Source organism: Lagopus leucura, unplaced genomic scaffold, assembly GCF_019238085.1.
Source record: "Lagopus leucura isolate 7727_CA_CO unplaced genomic scaffold, USGS_WTPT01 Super-Scaffold_1, whole genome shotgun sequence".
Lineage (NCBI taxonomy): Eukaryota > Metazoa > Chordata > Aves > Galliformes > Phasianidae > Lagopus > Lagopus leucura.
The window spans coordinates 37298007-37319850 of NW_024962250.1; the positions used below are offsets into that span (position 1 = coordinate 37298007).

At 46.7% G+C, this 21844-nt stretch overlaps 3 protein-coding genes across 10 annotated transcripts in view; 1 reads left to right on the top strand and 2 right to left on the bottom strand.

Annotated features, from left to right (window-relative positions):
• Positions 1-8957, bottom strand: part of SLC38A6 (solute carrier family 38 member 6) — a 38204-nt gene extending 29247 nt beyond the window's left edge. Inside the window, exons 1-5 of one of the 2 annotated variants that reach the window (XM_042892633.1) lie at positions 8814-8957; positions 8620-8741; positions 8215-8288; positions 4542-4594; positions 1678-1717 (exon numbers count right to left, since the gene is read on the bottom strand). In XM_042892633.1, the coding sequence (XP_042748567.1) occupies positions 1678-1717; positions 4542-4594; positions 8215-8288; positions 8620-8741; positions 8814-8957 (433 nt within the window). Of the gene's footprint in view, positions 1-1677; positions 1718-4541; positions 4595-8214; positions 8289-8619; positions 8742-8813 lie in introns of those variants that run through there. The other variant, XM_042892711.1, reaches the window with a different exon arrangement.
• A 98-nt stretch (positions 8958-9055) lies between these two features.
• On the top strand, positions 9056-14172 carry TRMT5 (tRNA methyltransferase 5). The gene is made up of 5 exons (XM_042865303.1): positions 9056-9120; positions 10572-11221; positions 11608-11732; positions 12636-13287; positions 13882-14172. Exons 1-5 carry the CDS (start codon positions 9116-9118, stop codon positions 13944-13946), a joined length of 1497 nt encoding a protein of 498 aa, XP_042721237.1. The 5' UTR covers positions 9056-9115; the 3' UTR covers positions 13947-14172.
• Positions 14173-16349: 2177 nt separating this feature from the next.
• The window catches only part of MNAT1 (MNAT1 component of CDK activating kinase), a 115545-nt gene continuing 110050 nt past the window's right edge, over positions 16350-21844 (bottom strand). For 5 of the 7 annotated variants that reach the window (XM_042877080.1, XM_042877219.1, XM_042876756.1 and 2 more), the window contains one exon: positions 16350-17529. In XM_042877080.1, coding sequence (XP_042733014.1) covers positions 17386-17529 — 144 coding nt within the window. In that variant the 3' untranslated portion in view covers positions 16350-17385. The remainder of the gene's footprint in view (positions 17530-21844) is intronic. The other 2 variants (XR_006180084.1, XM_042877155.1) reach the window with 1 other exon arrangement.

Here is a 21844-nt window from a genome sequence, read left to right on the forward strand (position 1 = left end):
CACAAGCGTGCTTCCTCAAAGTCTGGGGCACGGCTTCGTTTTACCTACCTCAACTAGCTCAGAAAACAAAAGCCAGCTTGCTTTCTTTCAGTATTGAAACTGAGCTCCTTGGAATCTTTGCAAACAAGAGCTGAGGATCCACAAAACGCTGCCACTCTAACAAGAAAAATACTGGCACTGGAAACAGAAGCATCGAGAGAGTTCTGAACACTGCCATCAAAATGAGGGCGCTCGAATACATCCAAGAGAATTTCCTACCTGCAGAATCCTCCCCCTCGACCAGCTGAACAGAAAAGCAGTGCTTGGCAAAGCAGGCCCCACTTGCTGGCAGAGAGGCCCACTGCAAAGGACAGAACAAGCACTGCTCGTATCCAGCGCAGGCCTCTAGAGTTACCAAAGTGAATTTTATTAAAAATGACACAGAGAAAGTTATGAACTGCTAGGAGGAAGAAATGAGAGCCTTATTTCCTTTGACCACAGAGCCCTGTGCGTTATCCCAGATCTCCAGAACCTGCACTGCATACCCCCCCTCACCCAGTACTCTTTATTAAGAGGTCCACTCGAACGGGAAAGGAAATTAAAACATTTGTTCACTGCTACAGAACATTCTCTACAACCCATGTGAATAAATAATCCTTAATTTTGCAATTAAAATGTTCGCTCCTGTCTAAAGCTAATGCAAGGGGTTTCAATAGCTGCTGAAGTCAAGCAGTTTTTATTACAGGAGCTTCCAGCGTAACAAAAGATTCTGATGTTATCCTACAAGCAGTTAGTTGGTCTAGCACCAGGCCACAACGTAGTAACAAGAGATCACTGAATTGTCTGGACTTGACAGATGATAACTAAAGGGAAGAAGAACAAAACTGGAATGCTGTTTCCTCCTGGCACTGCAGGTAATCATGTGTGTCTTGAGGGCGTAGGAGAGAATGGGAAGGAGGGAACCTTCACACTGTTTCCTCATCTAAATGAAAGAATCCAAAACATTCAAAGGAATCAGCCAAAGAAAATAAAAATAGTTCTGTTAAACACTGTTGGCTTTTGGATTATTTACTTCTAAGGACTCTACTACTCTGTAACTCCAGTATGTAAACGTACCTGAATAGAGCAGAAGTGCTTAGGTGATTATTTTAATGCAAAGACAGCTCGTGTTATTTTATTGTTACACATAAGGAAAAAGAAAGATACTGAAAATATTTGAGTCCAAGGTAACCAACAAAGAAAAACCTATCACAATATAGCACATTTGGAATGTCACAGCTGAGCTTTCCATTGTTACACGTATCACTAAAATGGGTCAGCAAGTTCCAAAGGAAAAACAAAAACCACGAGAACACACAATGTGGAAAAAAAAAAAATACAGCTTCCAAGATACAAATGTCCAGAAGAGCAGGGGGGAGATGACAGTTCTGCAGCCCCCTTCCAGCCAGCAGTGCCAACTGATGGATGTCCTCCACACCATGGGATGCAGAGCAGGCATACGATCTGCCCCCCAGGAAGCACCCACCTACCCCATGGCCACAGCACTTCAGCTCTGTGTGATCACACAGATCTTACATCTTTTTAATCACAACCTTAAGAACGCTTTCATTTCATTACTGCCTTCGGCATTTCTGGAGTTTTGTGGACTGTAGAGATTAGACCCCACTCAGTTAAAATCGAGCGTATGAAGTTTCTTACCTCCTATATTCTGGATAATTATTGTAGTTGCAACAAGGACCTATAAAAAAAAAATTGATTTCTTTAGAAAGGGTAAGGATAACTGGAGTCGTATGCCTGTAACGGTCATAAAAACAAATACGCATAATCTTAAACAGACCAGATGCAAAAGCAGCAACCAGTACTGAAAGGAAAGGCATCTTCTGCTTCACCAAAAGTTCAACACATGGAAACGAACCTCAAATGAATATAAAAGCAAAGCAATCCCTGAAGAAAAAAAAAAAAAAAAAAAAAAAAAAAAGCAAAAAAAGCATTTTCATTCTGAGATGACAAAACAAGAGTAGTTAAAGGGCAAAGCTTTGTTTTGCAGATCATAGAGAAAGTAAGTGCTTCCCAATCGATGTCAGGTAGGTAGAAAGGGAAATCATCCTTTGCCTCTGAAAAGGCACTCAGACAGCAGAGATGATCTACGCAAACTATTCCTCACTCTATGTAACTATGAATATTAATAGTCACAAGTTTTTTTATGCCTATAAACTAGACAGACATTTCTTTTTGTGATTGCTATTACTCACATTGGACTAATAGAGAATATAGAGATAATCATAGGGCAAACAAATAGTCGACTGAATCTAAACAGTTGCTAACTTCCAATTGACAAAACCCGAGCAGCCGTGTGTGAAGCTTTCCCACTGTTTTAGCTTCAGCTCAGATCTAAAACAGTGCCCTCACCTACACAGCACGGTCATTCGTGCCACGCATCATTACATAGCAGCGCCTTTCTACTACCAGAACTCGGCCTGGAAAATACGTTGAAAAAAAATAAAATCAAACCACAATTGTGGAAGAAAACCAAATTTGTATTTTCAAATAAGTTCTGGAAGCAGAGTTGCCGTTTTTCCCAGTCGATCAGTTAGAAAAGCACAGCAGACCTGTAATGAGCTGAATGTCAGCGCATTGCCATTTGTCACCGATGGAAAGAAACGCGCCGTGCCTTTGGAGAGGGAGAGTCAGCAAGCTTCCATCTGCTGATCCCTAGCCTCACAAATCACACCAGTGTTCTCAGCATGAGATCACTGTATGGGTGAAGAGCTGCTTTACCCCAGGAGCAGTTACCAGCAGTTCACTATCAGCCCGGAGTTCAAGCATCGTCCTACAATGCTCTATCAGTAGTGGATGGCTTGGATGAGGGAAGAATGAGCACATCTTAACATACAAAGAAACCAAAAGAAGCAAAAACTGCAATCTGTGCCTGACCAAGCGGAGAGAAGCTCAGGGAGAACACTGGAATTCAAAATGACCGTGAGAAATGAGGATAGTCTAAAAATCAATAGCATCAGTTAAAAGCAATGCATTCAGGAAGCAGAGATCAAATGTAGGGTTCACAGTTATTAGACTGCAAATGGAGAAAAGAGCCTGAGATAAAACAATTAGTGGCAGCCACAGCAATGGCAAACCTTGTTTATCCCTGGCAAGCTCTCAGCCAGCGTCCTGCACTCCATTGTTTGATCAAGGTGTACGAACAGCACAGATACTTCCACAGGCAAAGGTCAGCGCTGCAGAAAAACATGGGTTCCTCTAGGAAGGCTTGGTGACCTCCGGCTTTCTGCTTAATCCAAACAGCTTCCCAACCTGGGTCTGTGGCTGGGATGTACCTCAATCCATACACACTGAAAAGCCATGATTTTTAGCAGAGGAAGTGACTTAAAATAGTAAACTACAGAACAGTTACATTTGGGGAGGATAATACAAATCACCACAGTAAAGCTGTGATACCTCCTTCACTGGATAACATGGAATATCCACTAAATAACAAATCAGATATTTGCCATGAATTGCTTCCCTGTGCTACAGAGAAGAGGGGAAAAAAAAAATAAAAATTAAAATTGGTCACATCTTAATATCCCCTTACGCCCTGTGTTTCTATGGCTGCTGCACCTAATGGCTTGTGGTTAACGTACCCACAGCCCCTCTCAGGAAAATAGGATGATATATCTTAATATTAGAATGGTATGAAATCATCTGCTGGGGGCGATCACATCTTCACTCTGCTCAATAGATATTGATCTCACACACTGCACTCATTATCTGCTCATTAATGCTAATGGCAGCTTATACCTAATAGCTCAGTTTTGATTCTCATATGAAAACAGAAGTGAGACTCCAGTCCGCTAAGCAGAACTCACTGAAGGAGTTGGTTTTCAGAAAGCTATTGAAATTGCAGTGATGTGGTCAAACCTGCTTTTAGAATCACTTAAATGAAACAGAGCACAGAGTCACAGTATTATATGCACAGTACTTACCGTTAGTATTTCGTGTTACTGGTCAACACTGTCCATCAAGAAAAACAGATACAATTCCCATTACTAAAACAGCACAACTTACGTGCCCAGTATGCTTACATCAAAAAATTAGCATTCATGATACATCCCTGTTTATATATGTTGTAGAAACTGCATGAAAGGCAAACACCGCCGAGCTCTACGAGAACCTCCAAGAGCAGCAGTAAATCACCCAGGTGTCTCTTAACAGCTCACAGCAACGGTGCAATGGGACTGAAACCAACCTGGAACGGATGGCTCAGCTGACCTGAGTGCAAAGCCAGCGAGCAGACACTGGGAAATACAGTAGGAGGGACACGCTGGCAGGAAAGGAGCACAAAAACTTGTATGCAAGAAGTGCCTGTTACACAGCTAGCACAACACTGGCTGAAAGGGAGGAGAAAGTTGGCTTTTGGGAACTGTGTTATTTTTTTTATTTATTTTTAACAATATCAGAACTTCACCAATCACACAGATTGCATCCATATATCCTTACTATGCAGTTAACAGCTGTGTATCAGAAGCAGGAGAACAAGAAACACACAGGCACCGACAAACACTTGCCTTTCCAGCTGATCCAAATGCAAACAGGCCGAGGTCCTCGTAGGAAGTGACAGCTGTCGATAAGAAAGAAATAAAAAAGCTAAAATATTCCTAACTGCAAAAATCACCCAAGAGCTCCAGCTTTGCCTTTTCCTTTTTTTTTTTTTTTCTCCTTTTAAAATGAGCGCAGCTCAGGACCCAATTAAGAGACTATTTTATAATACAGCCCACTTATAAAATAGCATTAGGATATACTTGTATTCTTGCTCCTAAATATCTGCCCAACCATTCAGACTCACCAGGAATTCAATGTAACATTAAAAATAGCCGTATAAAAAATAAAAGTACTACACTGGGAACTGGCTGCCTTTTCCCAAAGAGTTTTGCATGCAACACTACTGATGAAGAATTTTGCTATTAGTCTCAAGAATTAGAGGCAAGCTATTTCTAGATTTTATTTCTTAAGTGTATGCTTGTTTTTAAGTGAAGACAATAAGAGAAACGTGCCTTCATCTTTCCCCAAACATAAACACCAATCAATCACTATTGTGGCAGCTTTCAAAAACACAGCTTCCAACACTGCTGAAGGTAAACACCTTCTTGGGCTGCAATCTGGTACAAAAAGCAGACGGCAACAAACAAAACCAAGCCAAAGCAGAGGCAAAAGCAAAGCAAGCAGCCTGCCCTTACTCGCACCTTCCCAACTCATCACACCACAACAGCCTGCGGTTTCCTGAGCAGCCGAAGCTCACCTCTAATACTCAAAACAACTCAGAACAATCCCTTCTCAGAAAGGAGGAAATCATATTAAAGTCTTCCACAGTTGCTCTCCATTCTGCCATTAGAAGCTCTAGCGATACCAAAAGGATGAAAACTCCAGAGAACAGCCCAGAGCTGTAAATGCCTCTGAGGGTAAAATTAACCTCCAAAGCACACAGCTCTCTTGATGCAACTCTCGCCTCCCCTTCCTTGGTTCCACTTGGTGGACTACAGCTGCTCTTCCTGCTGCTTTTTCCTTTCTCAGCGAGGCCTGGGGGAGGAGGCAGCTCCGTACCAGGGCTGCCATATTAAATATTCAATACATTTCATTGTCTGTTACTAGATTTTACCCTCTATTTTTCTTCGATCTACATTTACAAAGCAGTTAGCAGCAGATAAATAGCATTTTCGAAGGCCAGTGTTTAGTATGTCTGAGAGCTGCTCGTACCACATGGGAACAAATACCCAACACACACAAACAGGGAATTACCAAGAAAAAACGTCTTCCACAGAACTCCAAACCGGCAACACAAAGCCTTGAAAGAGTTTTTGTAGCCATTCTGGTTATTTAATGAGTTTAGTCCTGCGAACACTGAGGGAGCGTTAATATTTAATCACATTACTTTGGTACTTTCAAAAAAAATATATGGAACAAAATATCCAGCACTACTGCCAGAAATGCATTCTGCCTGCCTGGGTTCGTTTCTTGTGCATTACTAATGGAAATCATTTCACCCCAAAGTCAAACTGGTGAGAAAAGCACAGGCAATCCTCGTGAGCAGCTCCAAATGGAAAAAAGCAAAAAGCCATGAAGCTCCAGGAACATCCCCCTTAAATTCCTCATTCCTCCACTTACAGCATTTTGCCACCCTAAGCCCTGAAACAGCTTTTGTAGCACTGAATTAACACCAGGAGGAAACCCTGTCCAACCCAACCCCAACACACAGCACTGTTTGTTTTCTAAGTCATTTGGCCTCACAAATCATTTGACCTGGACAAAGCCACCGCACACCAACATCACTTACAAACTCAAGGCACTTCTTTGTTTTCAAACTACAACTTAAATGCTGCTCCGTTTGAAACAGAATTAATATTAAAGCTTCCTTTTCAGAAGGGGTTTTATATGTTGGCTCTTTCCTAGGATTACTTTTATGATTTAAATACCTGAGCGAACAGTTTTCCAACAGTCCCATAAGGCTTTTCTTTACCCTTTCCCCTTCACACTTTCCTAGCTCACCTTTTTCAGTATAAAACTACTAACATTACTTTCCCGTTCCTCGCCACAGATTAATACTGTAACACCGTTCACAGATGAACGCATGCTTAACGTTCAATCTACTTTAACATAAGAACTATTCACACAAATTTCACTTTGGAAAGGCACAACTGGTCACACATCTCCCTTTTTGAAGTGGATATTCTGAGGAAAAGCCTGGGATGCTATTTAATGTCAACTTACTTCAGTAGTTCACAGGACCTACAGCCGATAAAGATCACCACCATCACCCCTTAAAACAGCAACCAAAAATGCAGCAGAGACACCTGAGCATAGCTCCAGAGCTGGGATGCCCATCAGCACTAGGTGCTAACTACTTACTGACCACACAGTGCTCATTTCAGACTAGGGGAGTACCTTCACCCCATCATTTAGGGCTACTCCTTGCTTTTGGCTGTTTGCATTTCCAAAATGCATCCAGGAGGTGATGTGTTGCCTTTGACAATAAATAAGTGAGGAGTTAAACTATGCTGATGTGTGTATTAGGTCTCCATATTCAGTTTCCTCCCTCCCTCTTTCACCCCCAGCAGTTCTCTGCAAGGATATCTTCCTATTATTTTACCAGATAACAACACAACACCATCCAGTGCCTGTATAATACAGAACTTAAGAAGTGAGCAAACATCACCAAGATTCACCCCTTACCTCAATCTTTTTTTCTTTTACTATGTATCTTTCTAGCTATTTATCCCAGGTTCTGATTCCTCTCTAAGAAGCAAAGCTTCAGAAAGAAAAAAGAATGGCAGTGAGTCACAAGTCATTGAGCAGCCAATATTACACACAGATGTAGCCCTACCTCTGAAGAAGATTTTTAAGGAGCGCATGAGGCAGATCACTCAGTAGGTGAAGACAGGAGCAGCAGATCTAAGGAGAGTCAAGAAGCAAAGATCAGAAAGAGCCCAAAGCTAGCTACAGAAAGCACAGCCTGTAAGGAATGGAATGCAGCTTTCCCCCATCACCTTTGAAAAGAGGGGAAAAGAGATGAGATGGAAACAATAACCAGGTTCCTGGAAGAGATGGAGGCTTCCCACTGAGACAAGGCCTTTGTGTGCTGGAACTCAAGGAAGCAGCCAGGCATTCAGTAACAAATAAAACAAGCAAGAATTAAAATATTAGCAGCAGACTAGAACTCAAATGTTAGGATCTCCTGTTTGGACATTCTCAAAGCAGTGCAATTTCTAAGTAAGGACTGCATTTCTCACCCAGTATCAGAAATGTTGTGAAAACACACATCTGTGAAGCCTGTATTATAACAAAATCTGACCAGTATTCACTTCAAACAGTGGATAAACGTATTACAGTTAGAATAAAGGCAGTTGGCTGCTTACTGAGAGCAACACTGAGACTGCATATAGACAACCACACACCAAAAAAGCACGGTCTAGCTCACACCAAAATTATTTGGGTGAGGAAATAGGCGACCTATCTTCTTGGGAATATGCCAGGTGCATTCTGAGGGAAATGAGAAGCCAGATAGGCAGTATTGGCAGTAAATCAGTTCGGTGTTTACTTTTCATATAAGACGTTTTGAATCTGTGGGGCTTTTTAATGGCAATTGGGAACTGTTCGATGAATCTAGATGATCTCTGAGGTCCTTCTCAACCCAGGCCATTCTATGACCAGACGAGGGATGGCTGTGGGACAGCTCTCCTCACTTACCGGTCTGCGTGCACATGCTGAGGAGCAGGAACACGGAGTAAGCCGCGAGGCCGGCGACCGTCAGCAGCAGGGCGCTGGAAGCACAACGCATTCACGTGAGCAACTCCCGCACAACAACGTGCTTTCTATCTTTAAAAACGCTCCGTTTGCAAAAAAAAAAAAACAAACAAACAAAAAAAACATTTATCACAAGACAGCATTTCCTTATTTCGTGCCTTCCATTCAGGAGCCACACGTTCCTTCCACAGTGCGCACACGGGAGCGAGACAAGAGAACAGCACAGAGGCAGCGCCGAGCGAGGTGAGCCGAGCCCCGCACGCCGCGCCCGCACCCCGCCGGTCCGTGAGCACAACCCCGCTGCTCCCCCCGCTACTCCACGGCCGCTCCTCGCCCGCCGGACCTCACCTGAAGCCCAGGACTCCCGTGCCGGCCATGGCGTAGGACAAGCCGAGGATGCCGCTGCCCATGATCGCGTTCATGAGGTTGAACACAGAGAGGCCGAAGGAGGAGCCGCGCTGCGAGGAGCCCTGCGGGGAAAGCGCGCTCAGCGCGAGGTGCCCGCGAGGTGCCCGCCCGCCGCCCCCCTCCCTCACACGCACTCTGCCCGACGCAGGCGGCAGCAGCGGGACGGTCTCCTCGTCCTCCTCGCTTTCGCCGTCGCCATCCTCCCCCTGGCTGCAGTCCCGCTGCCGCCGGGCGGACAGGTACCAGCCCCGCTGGGCCCCCCGCGGCGGCGCCTCCATGGCCGCGCAGCGCCGCGGCTCTGAGCGGAGCGGGGCGTAGCCGAGGGAGGGGGGCGTGGCGTTGGGGGCGTGGCTTACGCCGAGACCCCGCCCCCGGCGCTCGGAGCGACGCGGAATGATGACGTCACGGGGTGCCGGCGTGCGCGGAGGGGTTCGGCATGAGGTGAGGGCGGGAGTGGAGGGGGGCGGTAACCATGGCAACGCGCGGCCTGCGTGCGGGGCGACCCGGGCCCTCCGCGGGGGGAGGCTCCCGTCCGGCCTGAGGGGCCGCGGGCTTTGAGCCCGGTGCCTCTCGGGGAGCCGAGGCCGTATCCCCTACCAGGTCCTTTTTTCCTCTCGGTTCGGTATGAAGGAATCCCCACGGCTCCGCTCGTGGCTGTGGGAGGGGAGGAGAGGCCTCGCGGGGGCAGCTGCGGGAAGGCAGACCTGCCCAGAGCCGATGCTGTCGTTCCTCTCGCGATGGTGCTGCTGTAATGGCTTCCAGATGGGCCTGGTGTGGTGGATATTAAATCGTGGTAATGGAGGATCCATGCTAATTGGGTCAGCGGTCTTCAGCTGGAGAGAAGGGGAAAGCTGAAGGGAGACGATGGGATGCACCGACCTGAGCGCACCTAAAGAATGCGGTGCTTGTGTTTGAGTCAGCAGAGAAGGGAGCCGTGTGGTGCCAAAAGACTTGGATGAGGAAAATGAGCTGTTGTGGAGATGTGGGAGCACTGGGGTCTGCAAGGCAGGAGCAGGGCTCCAGCACCCCACTGCTCCCTGGGCAGCTGTGCCACTTCATCACCACTGAAAAAGAGAAATCTCTGAAAAGAGATTTTTCCTAATATCCAACCTGAACCTCGTCTGGCACAACTGTCAGCTCATAGTGTGCAGGCCAGTGGAACGGCTGCCTTCTCCTCAGGCACCACCCTTAAGGCAGATTGCCATCCATTCCTGTCTAGGAGCAGCCAAGACCCCTCAGCCTGTCTCTAGTGGAGGAAACCACTTGAAGAAGCAAAGAGCTCCTTTTCAAGTCCACATCCTATGAGAAGCTCTGGAGGATGGTTCAGCCATCCGAGCAGACGTTACTAATGCTTCCCTGTAATGCTAGGAGAATCCTCCATTTAATCCTTTGCCTTTCTGGCAGTTGATGCGGTTCATGGAGCAAAGGCAGTGCTGTGTGCAACCCGTACTGCTGGGATGTGGAGGCAGGAATTCCTACTGAGCAGCTGTGACCAGTGTTGCTAATAGTTGTTTTCTAGCAACCACTGCTTGGTAATGCATTTATCAGAGGCAGAAGGGATCCGGCAGTGGGATCAAGGCGGTAGAAACTTTTTATTTGGCTTACTGGGATTAATATTGCATTTATTAGAATAGAGAGAGGCTGTTGTATTTTGGCAGGAGATGCTTATCTCACTGCTTGAAGTCAGTCAATGTGTTAAGTTTAAAAACATGCTTGCAAAAGGACAGAAATTTGTCGTGTATAATTGATAATAAAGAGGTTTGCAAAACTGTTGTGGATTCCCTGGTACACATGGAAATTCTAGTTAAAGAGAACAGCAAATCCATATGATTTGCAGCCTTTTTAATGGAATGGTTACATAATGTCTATAAAATGAATGATTTCTCTTCTAGGATATTATGGGGATTTGGATACTCTGCCAGACTACTGAAAACTAATCATTATAGGCCAGCTGCATCAAATACATCATCTCCAGCAGCTTGGATGCTATTGGCACAGCGTTCTGGCAGAATACCTGCACTCTTTGCAGTAGATCAGAAGAGGAGAATTTTCACAATGCCTGAAACAGTGCAGGATGACACGAAGCCAGGACTGTACTCGCCGCATCCTCAAGTGCGTGGGATGACGCTGCTCAACAGAGAGGCTTTTAAAAGGACAGTCGTTGTTCCAGCTCTTAAAGTCAAGAAGGAAATTGTCCATACTTTGCTGAAGTCCCTAAAACAGACGGTACTGCAGCGACCCGGGCTGAAACGAGTGGTTGAGGATCCAGAAGATGAGGACAGCAAACTCGTTATATTGGATCCTCATAAAGTGCCGGAATTCTCATTGGGAGAGTCAGAGAAAGAGGTATTAAAACAGCTTCACATTAGTCCTGAGGTGTCCAAGTACAATTTGGAGCTGACTTACGAGAATTTCAAGTCAGAGGAGATCCTACGAGCGGTCCTTCCTGAAGGCCAAGATGTCACCTCTGGCTTTAGCCGTGTTGGTCACATCGCTCACGTGAATCTTAGGGACCATCAGCTCCCTTACAGACATTTGATCGGTAGGTAAACAGCTCTCACCAAAGAAGTGATTTCATTTCCAAAGATATTTGTACAATTATTCTGCCCAAAACTACCGCGTGCACAAAGAGGGCTGACAACAACTCCGTTCTTTGATATTTTGTCATTAAATTGCTTTGTGCTGATGCTTGAGCTGTACACAGAAGACACAACTCTTTGAACAATAACTGTGGTCTCACTGCTCTGAGTGTTGGGTCAGGGCTAAGTGTGTGCTTCAGTGAGATCCAGCACTGTGCAGTCATTGGGGGGGGCTGTTGTAATACGTGTTTGCTTTTATAAACGTGAAAGTACACTGCAGTGTTTGTATCTTTTATATAACGTTAAGGTTGTAGCTCCTTAACCAGAATATCTCCTGTCCTCTTTTCAGGCCAGGTTATAGTTGACAAGAATCCAGGCATCACCTGTGTGGTGAATAAAACCAATATTATTGACAGCACGTACAGAAATTTCCAAATGGAAGTGCTTGCAGGAGAGAGCAACCTGGTAACCAAGGTACAGGACTTTTCCCCTCTTACTTCAAACTTCATGTGCTAAAACCCAAAGCCGTCTACTGGAGAGCTGTGGTGGAAAGACACCGGTGAGGCCGCTCCCTTGCACAGGGAAGGCATTTGAACTGTCAAGTCAGAAGTGACAAGCAAATATTGTGCAGATGGTGTTAGCTCATTGCACATCTGGTGTAGCTGAGTGCACACCAAGGGATGCCAATCCACGTCAGCACGTTTCTTGTTGGCAAAGTAAACATCGCAGTGAGTTGGAATAAGTTCCTTCAGAGCCACACAGTTCAGTGTAGTGGTGTGAAGAGAGCATTGTATTGCACTGCATTCCTGTCTGAATAAACAGTTTGTTTCTGGGTCTGTTGGTAGGATAAGGGGCATCTTCAAGTTTGGGCTTGGATCTGTTTCCAGTCTCTGTCACCTTAAGAGAGATAAAATGCAGCGTTTTTCAGCCAGCACAACTGGCTCCCAGTGGCTCTGGATTTGGCTGGCTGCTGCCATTCTCGGGCTGTATCATTCTCAGACACTTATTTATTGTGTAGACTCTGTGCTAAGGAGGGTTTGAGGCATCTTCTGCTTTCAATAATGGAGTTGTCAGACAGCCACAAAGCTCGTGAAAAGCCTCAGATTTTATTTTGTATGGTCATTTTAAGCTCTTGCTTTACATCCACCTGGTGATTAAGAAATGCATAAGTGAGCCATCTGGATTGACAGCTGAAACATTCCTTATGGCTATTCATGACGAGCAGACCTGTTTATACACGTTGCACATACACTATCAATGGGACAAATGTCAGTCTGCACATTACCTTTTGTTTTTTAGCTGTCTTAATTACTGATTTTGCTTTAACGTGTCTGGAATTCAGACACGGAGACTTAACCAAAGGTTTCTGTCTTCCAGGTCAAAGAAAATAACTTCACATATGAGCTGGACTTTGCTAAAGTCTACTGGAACCCCCGTCTTTCCACAGAACACGGCCGTATCGTTGAGCTCTTACAGCCCGGCGATGTCCTTTTTGATGTCTTTGCTGGGATCGGACCTTTTGCTATTCCAGCAGCAAAGAAGAGGTGTGCTGTATTTGCAAATGATCTCAACCCAGAATCCTACAACTGGCTGCTGCACAACTGCAAGCTAAACAAAGTAGACAACAGAATAAAAGCATTCAACATGGATGGCAGGGACTTCCTCTTGGGGCCGGTGAGAGAAGAGCTAAGGAAAGAGCTCCCACTTGTAAAAGAGCAGAAAACAGCTTTTCACATCGTCATGAACTTGCCAGCTTTGGCTATTGAATTTCTGGATGCTTTCAGGCATCTCTTAGTCGCAGAGCCCTGCAGTGCTGCTGTCCTCCCCACCGTGCACTGCTATGGTTTCTCCAAACACGAAAATCCAACCAAAGACATCCAGGAACGGGCTGAGGCTGCGCTGGGAGCCTCCCTGGAGGGCCGCTGCTCTACTTACCTGGTTAGAAACGTTGCTCCAAACAAGGAGATGCTGTGCATAACTTTCCAGATCCCGGTGGACGTGCTGTACAAGAGGCCCTGCCCTGCTGGAGGTAAGTGGCATGTGGGTTTCAGGCTGCTCTTCTGCTGTTTGAGATTGGTCCCACCTCATCAGTCCATGGGCCACTTGTGCCACAAGTGTGTGTGTGCCACAGCTGCGGGGCTTCATCAGCAACCTCTGATCCCAGCAGAAGCCTTCACGGCCTGCATAGGATCATCCCACAGCCCTAAAGCAGAGCTTTTGCCTTTAGATATCCTCGGTGACCAACAAATTGCTCATTTGTTTCTTGTAGAAACCAGTAGGTTCAGTGACACTGAGCTTGGCACAACGTGGCAAGTTGGGATAGGGGAACTTTCCATCTGCAGTTACATGAACTGGAAGGAGGTTTGAGTAAGGTTTTATTGCCACGAAACATTTTTATGCTGTTACGTGCAGTGCTGAGATGTTGGTCAAAAAGCAGCTCAGCACAGGTGTTTTGAGAGTCCTCTCCAGCAGTCCGTGAAGGAAAGACCTCCCTTTATTGCTGTAACAGTCTTCATTTGTGTTTGGGCTCACAGCTTCTAGTTCAATCCCGTGTATTGCGTGGCTTGTGCTTCAGTTCTGTCTGTTCACTGCATGTTAAAGAACTTTTCCAACTTTCTTCTAGAAAAACCAGCCCCTAAGCGCCTGCGTGCCTGCAAGGATTCCACTGAAGAAGACATAGAGAGCTGAAAACCAGAGCTCTGGTCATGACCTGATCAGTTTGCATAAGGTGTGCTTAGGTTACCTCTAGTCCTTCCCTTCAGTTGTTACCCACCTCAGGCACACAGTGTGCTGCAACCTTCCTTTCTGAGCACTGCTTCCTGCATTCATTTTTTTTTAATTGTGGGATCAATTTCCAGATTGATACTGTTCTTCTTACTGCAAGAAATAAAACTTCACTGTTTTTGTACAAAAATGTGTTGTCATACTCTGCTATTTCACACCCTGTCATGATTCGGTGACGCAGACTGGGGCAGTTCTCTGCTGCAGTGTTACTTTAGTACAGTTTGCAGTGAGAACACATTTGTGTATGTTGTAGGACCTAGCAGGATGATTTGTGTAACCCCTCATCTACAGCACAGGCCGGGATTCTCTTTGATAAATGGTCTGTAGGAATATTGGATTACTCTTAGCATATGCACAGACAGCTCTGCTGTAAGCAAGGCAGCCCTTCAGAGGCTGACCTAAGGAACAGAGAGGTAGCAGTAGCCATGTATAGCTCCTGGGCTTTTGGAGTCATAAATGCTTTTTACCACTAGGAGATTGTTGGGGTTAGGAGCTACTCTGATGCCACCGGCACACTTGTACACGTTTCCTTAGAGCAGCAGACTGGAAACCTGTACGGAGCTGATGGGTCCTCCTCTCACCGTGAGCCTTCCTCCTCTCTGTTTGTGCTTTCTCCAAGCTGTCCCCCTACCTCTGATGCAGCCTCTGGATGATCTCTGACTGGCTGCTGGTATTCTGCAGGGATTCAAAAAAGCATTGCCCTTAATTTCCTTTTCTTCCTTATCCAAACTATTGTTGGGCAACGTCAACCACAGACAATTTACTTGGGCAGAGAACTCGCATCACGCTCTCAGTTTCAGATACTTTCCTTCGGCCCAAGCTCACTCATAGCAACCCTTGCTAGATGTCCCTCACCCTCCTCCCTTACCCTGATGTCCTGCTGCTCTCCCTGCTCAGTGGCTCTGTTACAGCCCTTTTCCCTTGGCTATACAGCCTGGTTACTGCTAGATTGCGTATATCAAACTAGGGGGGAAAAACACGATGACTCACTCATGCTATCTGAAAGCTGCTGTACAGATTGCTTCCTCAGCCTGCCACTCCAGCCCCAGCATTCCTCCACTGGCCTTAAAATGGTATCACAGCGACTTTAACCTATTTGTCCTTTCTGTCAGTGTCAGTCACATCACATCCTACCAGCCATGGCTCCTCTCAGAGCAGGAGCTGCACTCCTGCCTCCAGGCCGCGATGCTATCTCTGCTGATACATCCTCTAACATCACAGCACGCTCTCCTACAGCTGCTCTTTGCATCTCTCACAAACACCGCAAAGCTGCTGTTGTTTTTCAGAGCTCTCCATGAACACCACGGTGGTGATGAGGGCGCTGACCGCCCTGGCACCACGCAGTCACCCGCTGAGCTGAGCCAACTCCATGACCTGTAGCTGACAGAATGCAGAGCCCTTTGTGTCTGCTGCTTCGCAGTGCCAGCTTGGGGCTTCTTGGCACTGCTGCTGTGAGAGAAACAAGGGTTTGATCACCTTTTTGCTGTCTACATTACACTGATTTTCAGTACGTGACCAAAATTTCCCAGAGCAGGGAGGGTTTTAGTGCTCAGCGGTTTTTTCACGTAAGGATTATATGCTATAGCAGAATGAGCTTACGTGCAGGTGAATGGGTTACATTTAACTGCGCTTAAAATTAAGGGTTTTTTCCATGTTTGCGTGCAGCTACAACTTTTGCATATAAACCTTGCACATTTAAATAGCAAAATGTAGCCAGCGTGCAGCCAAGTGGCTGAATTACGTGGTACAGATCAGTACACGTCCCGCATTCGCTACGTTAAGAGGCTGTACAGAGTGAATGGAAACTGGATCTGCAGTAAGGTGCATCTTGGGTCCGGGTGAGCACGGAACAGCACAGTGCCCCTGGCTGCTGCCTCTCCTTGCCAGGAGCCCGAGCTGAATCCCAAAGGAACTGCCAGAGCTTCTGGCTGCCAGGGAAACCAGCAAACAGATCTGGGAGCAGTGGCAGCCATCTGCCGTGAGATGAGGAACAGATAAATCAAGGCCACGTAAACTTTTAGGCTTTACAGATGAGAGGAAAGGAAGCAGGGCCTCCAGGGACAGAAGGCTGAGAAGGCCAGACTACAAGAAGAGTACGAGTGGTTTCCAACAGGCGCTGCACAGCTGAGGGCTGCAGCTCCCGGCCCAAACGCTCCCTTCTGCAGGGCAGGCAGCGCTCAGCAGGCTGTGCCTTTCTGCACCTCAGCGTTACCTGCTGACAGCACTCTGCACAGTACAACAGAACTAAAGAGAAAATGTTGGCACCCCCCTCCCCGTCCTTAATAAAGGAAGCGCCGAGTCTGGAACGGAGCTTATTCTTCTCTTTATTACAACTCAGAGAAAAATACATTCAGTCAGCACGCTCCTCAGAGCAGTATTCAACAACTATTTGGGGATGACTTATAAAACGTGGTCCAGGCTTTACTCTACATTGCCCTGAATGGTTTCCAGTCTTCTGCAATTTATACACATCCGTGGAAAAAGCATCCCAAGACAGCACCCTGCTCCTGCTGCAATTAGCTTGAGCGAGGGGAAGGGATACACGAAAGCAGCAAACCGAGTGGCCAGGTTCATCCCTACAGCCAAAGGGAGGATGCTCCTGCCAAAAGAAGCTCCTGCACACTTGACACAGAAGGTGCAAACATAGCTAAGGAAACAAAACCCACTGTGACTGCTTTGAGGAACCGGCAGCATATTCAGGTCTCCCTGACCGCTTGAGAGGAACACAGCAGAAGGACTTTCAGCTCAAACTTTGCTTGTTCTCCAGACAAAGGTAACAACCAAGTGACATCAGGAAGGATCCTACACAAGAGTCGTGTCAGCACAGTTCCTGTGTTTCTCGTCTCATCCCGCTGGCAGGAGGAAAAACCCACTTGTCTGAACTGGGGAAGCCAATTTTATGGGAAGAAAACGTAGGCTCGAATGTTGACACTAAATGTTATAATCAAAATGGCATTTAAATGCTTGTGCAAATAAAACCCTGCAATAAGAGTTAAACCACGAACTTTAATAAAAAAGTCTGGCTTTATTTAAAGAAATTTACAAGTGTATTTTTTTTTTAAACCTCAAACATACACAGCTGAGTTATTCACATCTTCCATTAGATGTGGCTTATTGCTTCAGCCTCCCTCAGCAAAGTGCCACATGACTAACGAGCTTCCCACTCCACAAAAATGTATCTACCATTTTACAAAGCCCTCGTGCAGTCTTCTTTTTTTCCTTTAGCACTTAAACAGAGCTGGTTTTACACAGAGAAGTGACTGCAGCTCAGCCATTGTGCAATGGCAGCAATTTTACCAACCTCTGCCGCCTTAACTTGCTCCTCATCTCATCCAGCATCCCCTTATTGCAGCTGGTGCACGCTGGCTAACTGGGGAACCAGAAGAGACCACTGAAAGCATCCTGCAAGGCTCGGTGGCACGCAAGAGAAGAAGTGTAGCCCCCAGCAAGATCCTGTGGAGAAGCGGCTCGTACGTGGTTCAGGTACCTGAAACAGTGAGAGGCATTACGTTAGCACAGAAAGAAACCTGTCAAACACCTTCACAATTCCAGTGGTGAAGCTGGGAATGTTTTTCTGGGAGAAAGCAGAATGTTTGTGAGGGTGGATAGTGATAAGACAAGGGGGAATGGTTTTAAACTGAGATGGGAGGTTTAGGTTCGATGTTAAGAGGAAGTTTTTCACCCAGAGGGTGGTGAGGCACTGGCACAGGTTGCCCAAGGAGGCTGTGGATGCCCCATCCCTGCAGGCATTCAAGGCCAGGCTGGATGTGGCTCTGGGCAGCCTGGGCTGCTGGTTGGTGACCTGCACACAGCAGGGGGTTGGAATTGGATGAGCATTGTGGGCCCTTGCAATTCAGGCCATTCTATAAAAGCAAAGAGGAAGAAGCTGCCTGTTTGCAGTGCCTGTGCTCATTAGGGAAGAGGTCATCTTTTTTCCCATTTAGCAGTTCCTTCTAACAGTACAAGGCCAGCACAAGCCTTCCTACGCTCCCACAGCAGTCACGGGGTTTCAGCTCTGTGCAGTTGATGCCAGGCACTCCCATATCCAGCCATGCTGCTCTGACCACACCAGGGCTGAACTCTGCTCTCAGGCTGATGGGTCTCTGCAGTAAGCCTATGGACACCAGGACCTTGCATCAGGATGAGGCTGTTGTCAACATTTGGGCTAAAATTCACCCTTCATTAACCACTGTGGCCAGCTTGCAGAGCCATCAATTTTTGCCCCACACCAGGCAGACCTGCAGATGCCTCAGCTCCTTCCTGAGGGCCCAAACGCAGCTGCTGCACACACTGAGAGCTCCAGTGGAAGGCATCTGCTCAGCAGGCTCGTGTTTTCATTCAGTGCTGTATCCCTACAGCGCTTGCATCCCACACAAGAAAACATCAGAACAGATTCTCGGCATTTTACACCCAAACTGCATCAAATGGATTATCAAATAATAAAAGACAGAGGCTCTGCCTAGCATGATCAGCAGAATATCTCACATTTTAAACACCAGATAAAATATCACAAATGAGAACAGCTTCGCACTGTAAGGCACCGAGTTTCAGAGAGCTGTTGTGATTCATCACTCAGTTGGTCCTGGGAAGTCCTTCCACCTCTGCCTTGGCAATTCAAGCATCAACTTGCAAAACACATACAGCCCTTTATAATGCTATCCTGAGAAACCTAAACCAGCTGCACTTCTGGCAGGAAAACACAAGACCACCAGTAAAATATCCAAAACAGTTGCATCTTTTAATTTACGACTATACGCTGTTTCCATAAAGAGTATATAAAACAGGTCAGGTTTTATAGGTAAGACATAATAAACGGTCATACTCACTGATGCCATAAATGTGTAGAAAAAGAGGTTACTTAAAAATGATTAATTACAGCTAAAAACTATTTCTTGCACCTAATAACCACAACACAAGGAACACTGCTGAGCTATCGTTGGCAACATGCTGAAGCCAAGGCACAGTTTGCCCACAGGGGCTGAACTGAGGTGAGCTCCACTGCCTGGCATCAGGGCACAAGCCCTGTGGTGACAGTGCTCAGTGCAAAGGGAACCTGCAGATACAGCAGCTAAGTTGCTGTCATCTCTTACTGCGTAAGGAAAGGCAGGCTGCAGAGAGCTCCTGCTGTGTAGGAGAGTGCAATCTGCCCTAGGAGATGTTTGAAATGAACATTCCCCTTACTCGCCCCTTAGTATTTTTGGAGGAAAATCTCATCCTTCCCAAAGGCCTTTTACCACTGCTGTGGGAAACAGGAGCTCCTTCCCCAGCCAGGAATGATGAAGGATCCTGACCATACCAATTTCCTCCCAAGCACTGGTGTGAAACTACCTCCACCCTCCAAACCAGAGAGTCTTATAAAACCAATTCCCACGGCACAGAGATCGCACTTCTATCATGTTTATTTCATCACACCAGCTTTACTTTCCACTCCTGTACGGAACAGTCCAGAGAGAACGGGGATTATTTTACCTTCCTCTATTAGCCAAGGTTGGTTGTGCATTTTTTGTTACTTTTCTAATATATCACTGAAGGAAGAGAGAGGCAGAGTTTGTCGTTTCCCTTTTTTAGGTCAGCCAAAATCAGGGCATTAACAACAACAAGCCCCGATTTACAGATCTTACAGCATTTCCAGTTAACTGGCAATACAGACCTGCTAATGCCAGAAAGGCTCCCATCAGCTTTTCCTAGGGCAACGTGCTCCCGTGACACAAGCACGACGCGCTGCTGGCTGACAAGTGAGATCTTTATTTTCCTGTTAAGTATCTAAACCTAATGCTCTTGACCCATTTAATTACTGTGGTGCACCGGGCAATTGCAAAGAATGTGCCACGCTGCAGCCGCACAATGAGAAGGGAATGTTTCGCCGGCTTTGCCACGCCGGTCCCCATCTGTGCTGTTGAAGCCTGCCATGCCCATCGCTGCAGTGTCTCTCTGAACTGGATTCCTGGGGTTTCTGGCAGAGGTCAGCAACTCTTTTCATCTGCACCTTCAGAACAGCACCGGGAAGAAGCGCCTGCCAAGTCTTGTTTCCAAAAGTCAAGCTCAGTTAGGTCCTGGGAGCTGGAGGTAATTGCTCTGACTAGTTAGCAAATTCCAGCACACTGGGTCTGTTTTTCATAGGTTTATTTTAAGTACCTGTAAATCTTATAAGCAGAAACCAGGAAAAAGAGGTTTGCTTTTCCTGGTGCGCAGTTTTTTAATGTAACTCGTATTTACCGAGGGCAGACTAAGCTCTGAAGTCCAAAAAAAAAAAGCCTGTGCTATTATTTCTGAACAAGGCTAAGCAGCCCTGTGCTCCCTGCTGCACGGTTTCACACTTCCCATTGACTGCAATCCTGGTGCTCTGTGTCACGCTCTGCCCAAGCAGGCCCCTTCCCCTCGCTGCAGCCCTTGGATGTTGGTCTTCCCCATTAACCTTTCACGTCAGTTAAAACACGTCGTATTTTGTTCTTCACGAGCCTTAAGGGGTTTCCTTCCTGACCTTCAGTTTCTCATCACCGCGTGGAAAAAAAAAGTCTCCTGTATTCAGGGAAAAAGGTGTAACTTGCATTTGGTTCAGCCTCAGCATCAAGCTGGTCACTGCTGGGGCTGGGCTTCCTTTCTGTTCTCTTTTCCCAGGGCCGTGTCACCATCACTTCATCAGGAACAACTGCAGCCGCCAGAGAACCACACAGCAGCACTCAGCATGCCAGCAAGCTGCATCCCTGCACCGCTGCTTTAGAAGGCTGGGGGACCCGACACCACACAGCAGCACCTGGGATCACTGGCAAACACTCACTGCCCAAAGGCTGCCTTCGCTGGGCTGCCTGACCTCTTCCAGGCTGAGATGCTGCAGGCACTCAGTGGTCCCAGTCTGAGCAGCCTTCTCCATGCCTCCTCCTGCCCTGCTCACCAGTCACACCAAGAGCCTCACAGTGTCACCCTGTATCGTCCTTGTCATCACCTCAGCATCTCCTCTAATCTCACCACGCCATGGGATGTGGTTCCATACAACTTAAGCCAACTGATGCTGCTGGGGATGGGGCATCACATTTTCTCTTCCCTTCCAACCCAACCAGTCCGCGATTCTATATGTGAAAGTAAGGTACGAGGAAGACACCTTCTGTAATGGTTCCTGACTGAACCTGAAGTGGAAACGGGAGCTCTCTCAATTCACTCCCCAAAGGAAGTTGCTGGGAAAACATAGTGCAGGTTGCTGACCAGCTCCTGCTGCTCTTCCCATCCTGGTCTGGCCCTGGGCCCCACCATGTGCTCTGTAAGAAAGGGAAACCACAGGAACCAGTAAAGTTCATTCCCCATTCGCCATTAGAGGAGCAGGAAAAGGATAAGCTTTGCCCATTTATCTGGGCTGAACACAGCTATGGACACTTTGATGCGGCTCCCAAAGACCAAGATGTAAGTTTTGATGCTCTTCTGGGGGATGGTGCAAGTGGAAGGATTCACCTGGAACATTCCACACTAAAGGACTGCTGCGCTCTGCCTGCATCGTCCTCTGTGGGGTCACACATTCTGGCTTTCCTTTCTCCTCTCCAGTGGCACTTGGCATGGAGAAAGCCTTTGGGAGCATCTCTGGGGCTCTTCTCTCACTTATCTTACTGAAACTCATTAAAGGCTTCAGAAATGTCAAGGGAAGTTGGAGACAGTGCAATCAAATAAGCAAATCAAGCTAAAAATACTACCCAGATGACAAACAAAAAAAACCCCCACAGTATTTCCTTCCACTCATCAGTCAGAAACCCCTTATGCAGAAGCACCTGGGGCTATTTCACACAATCACCCCCATTTGACCAAGATAAAAATAC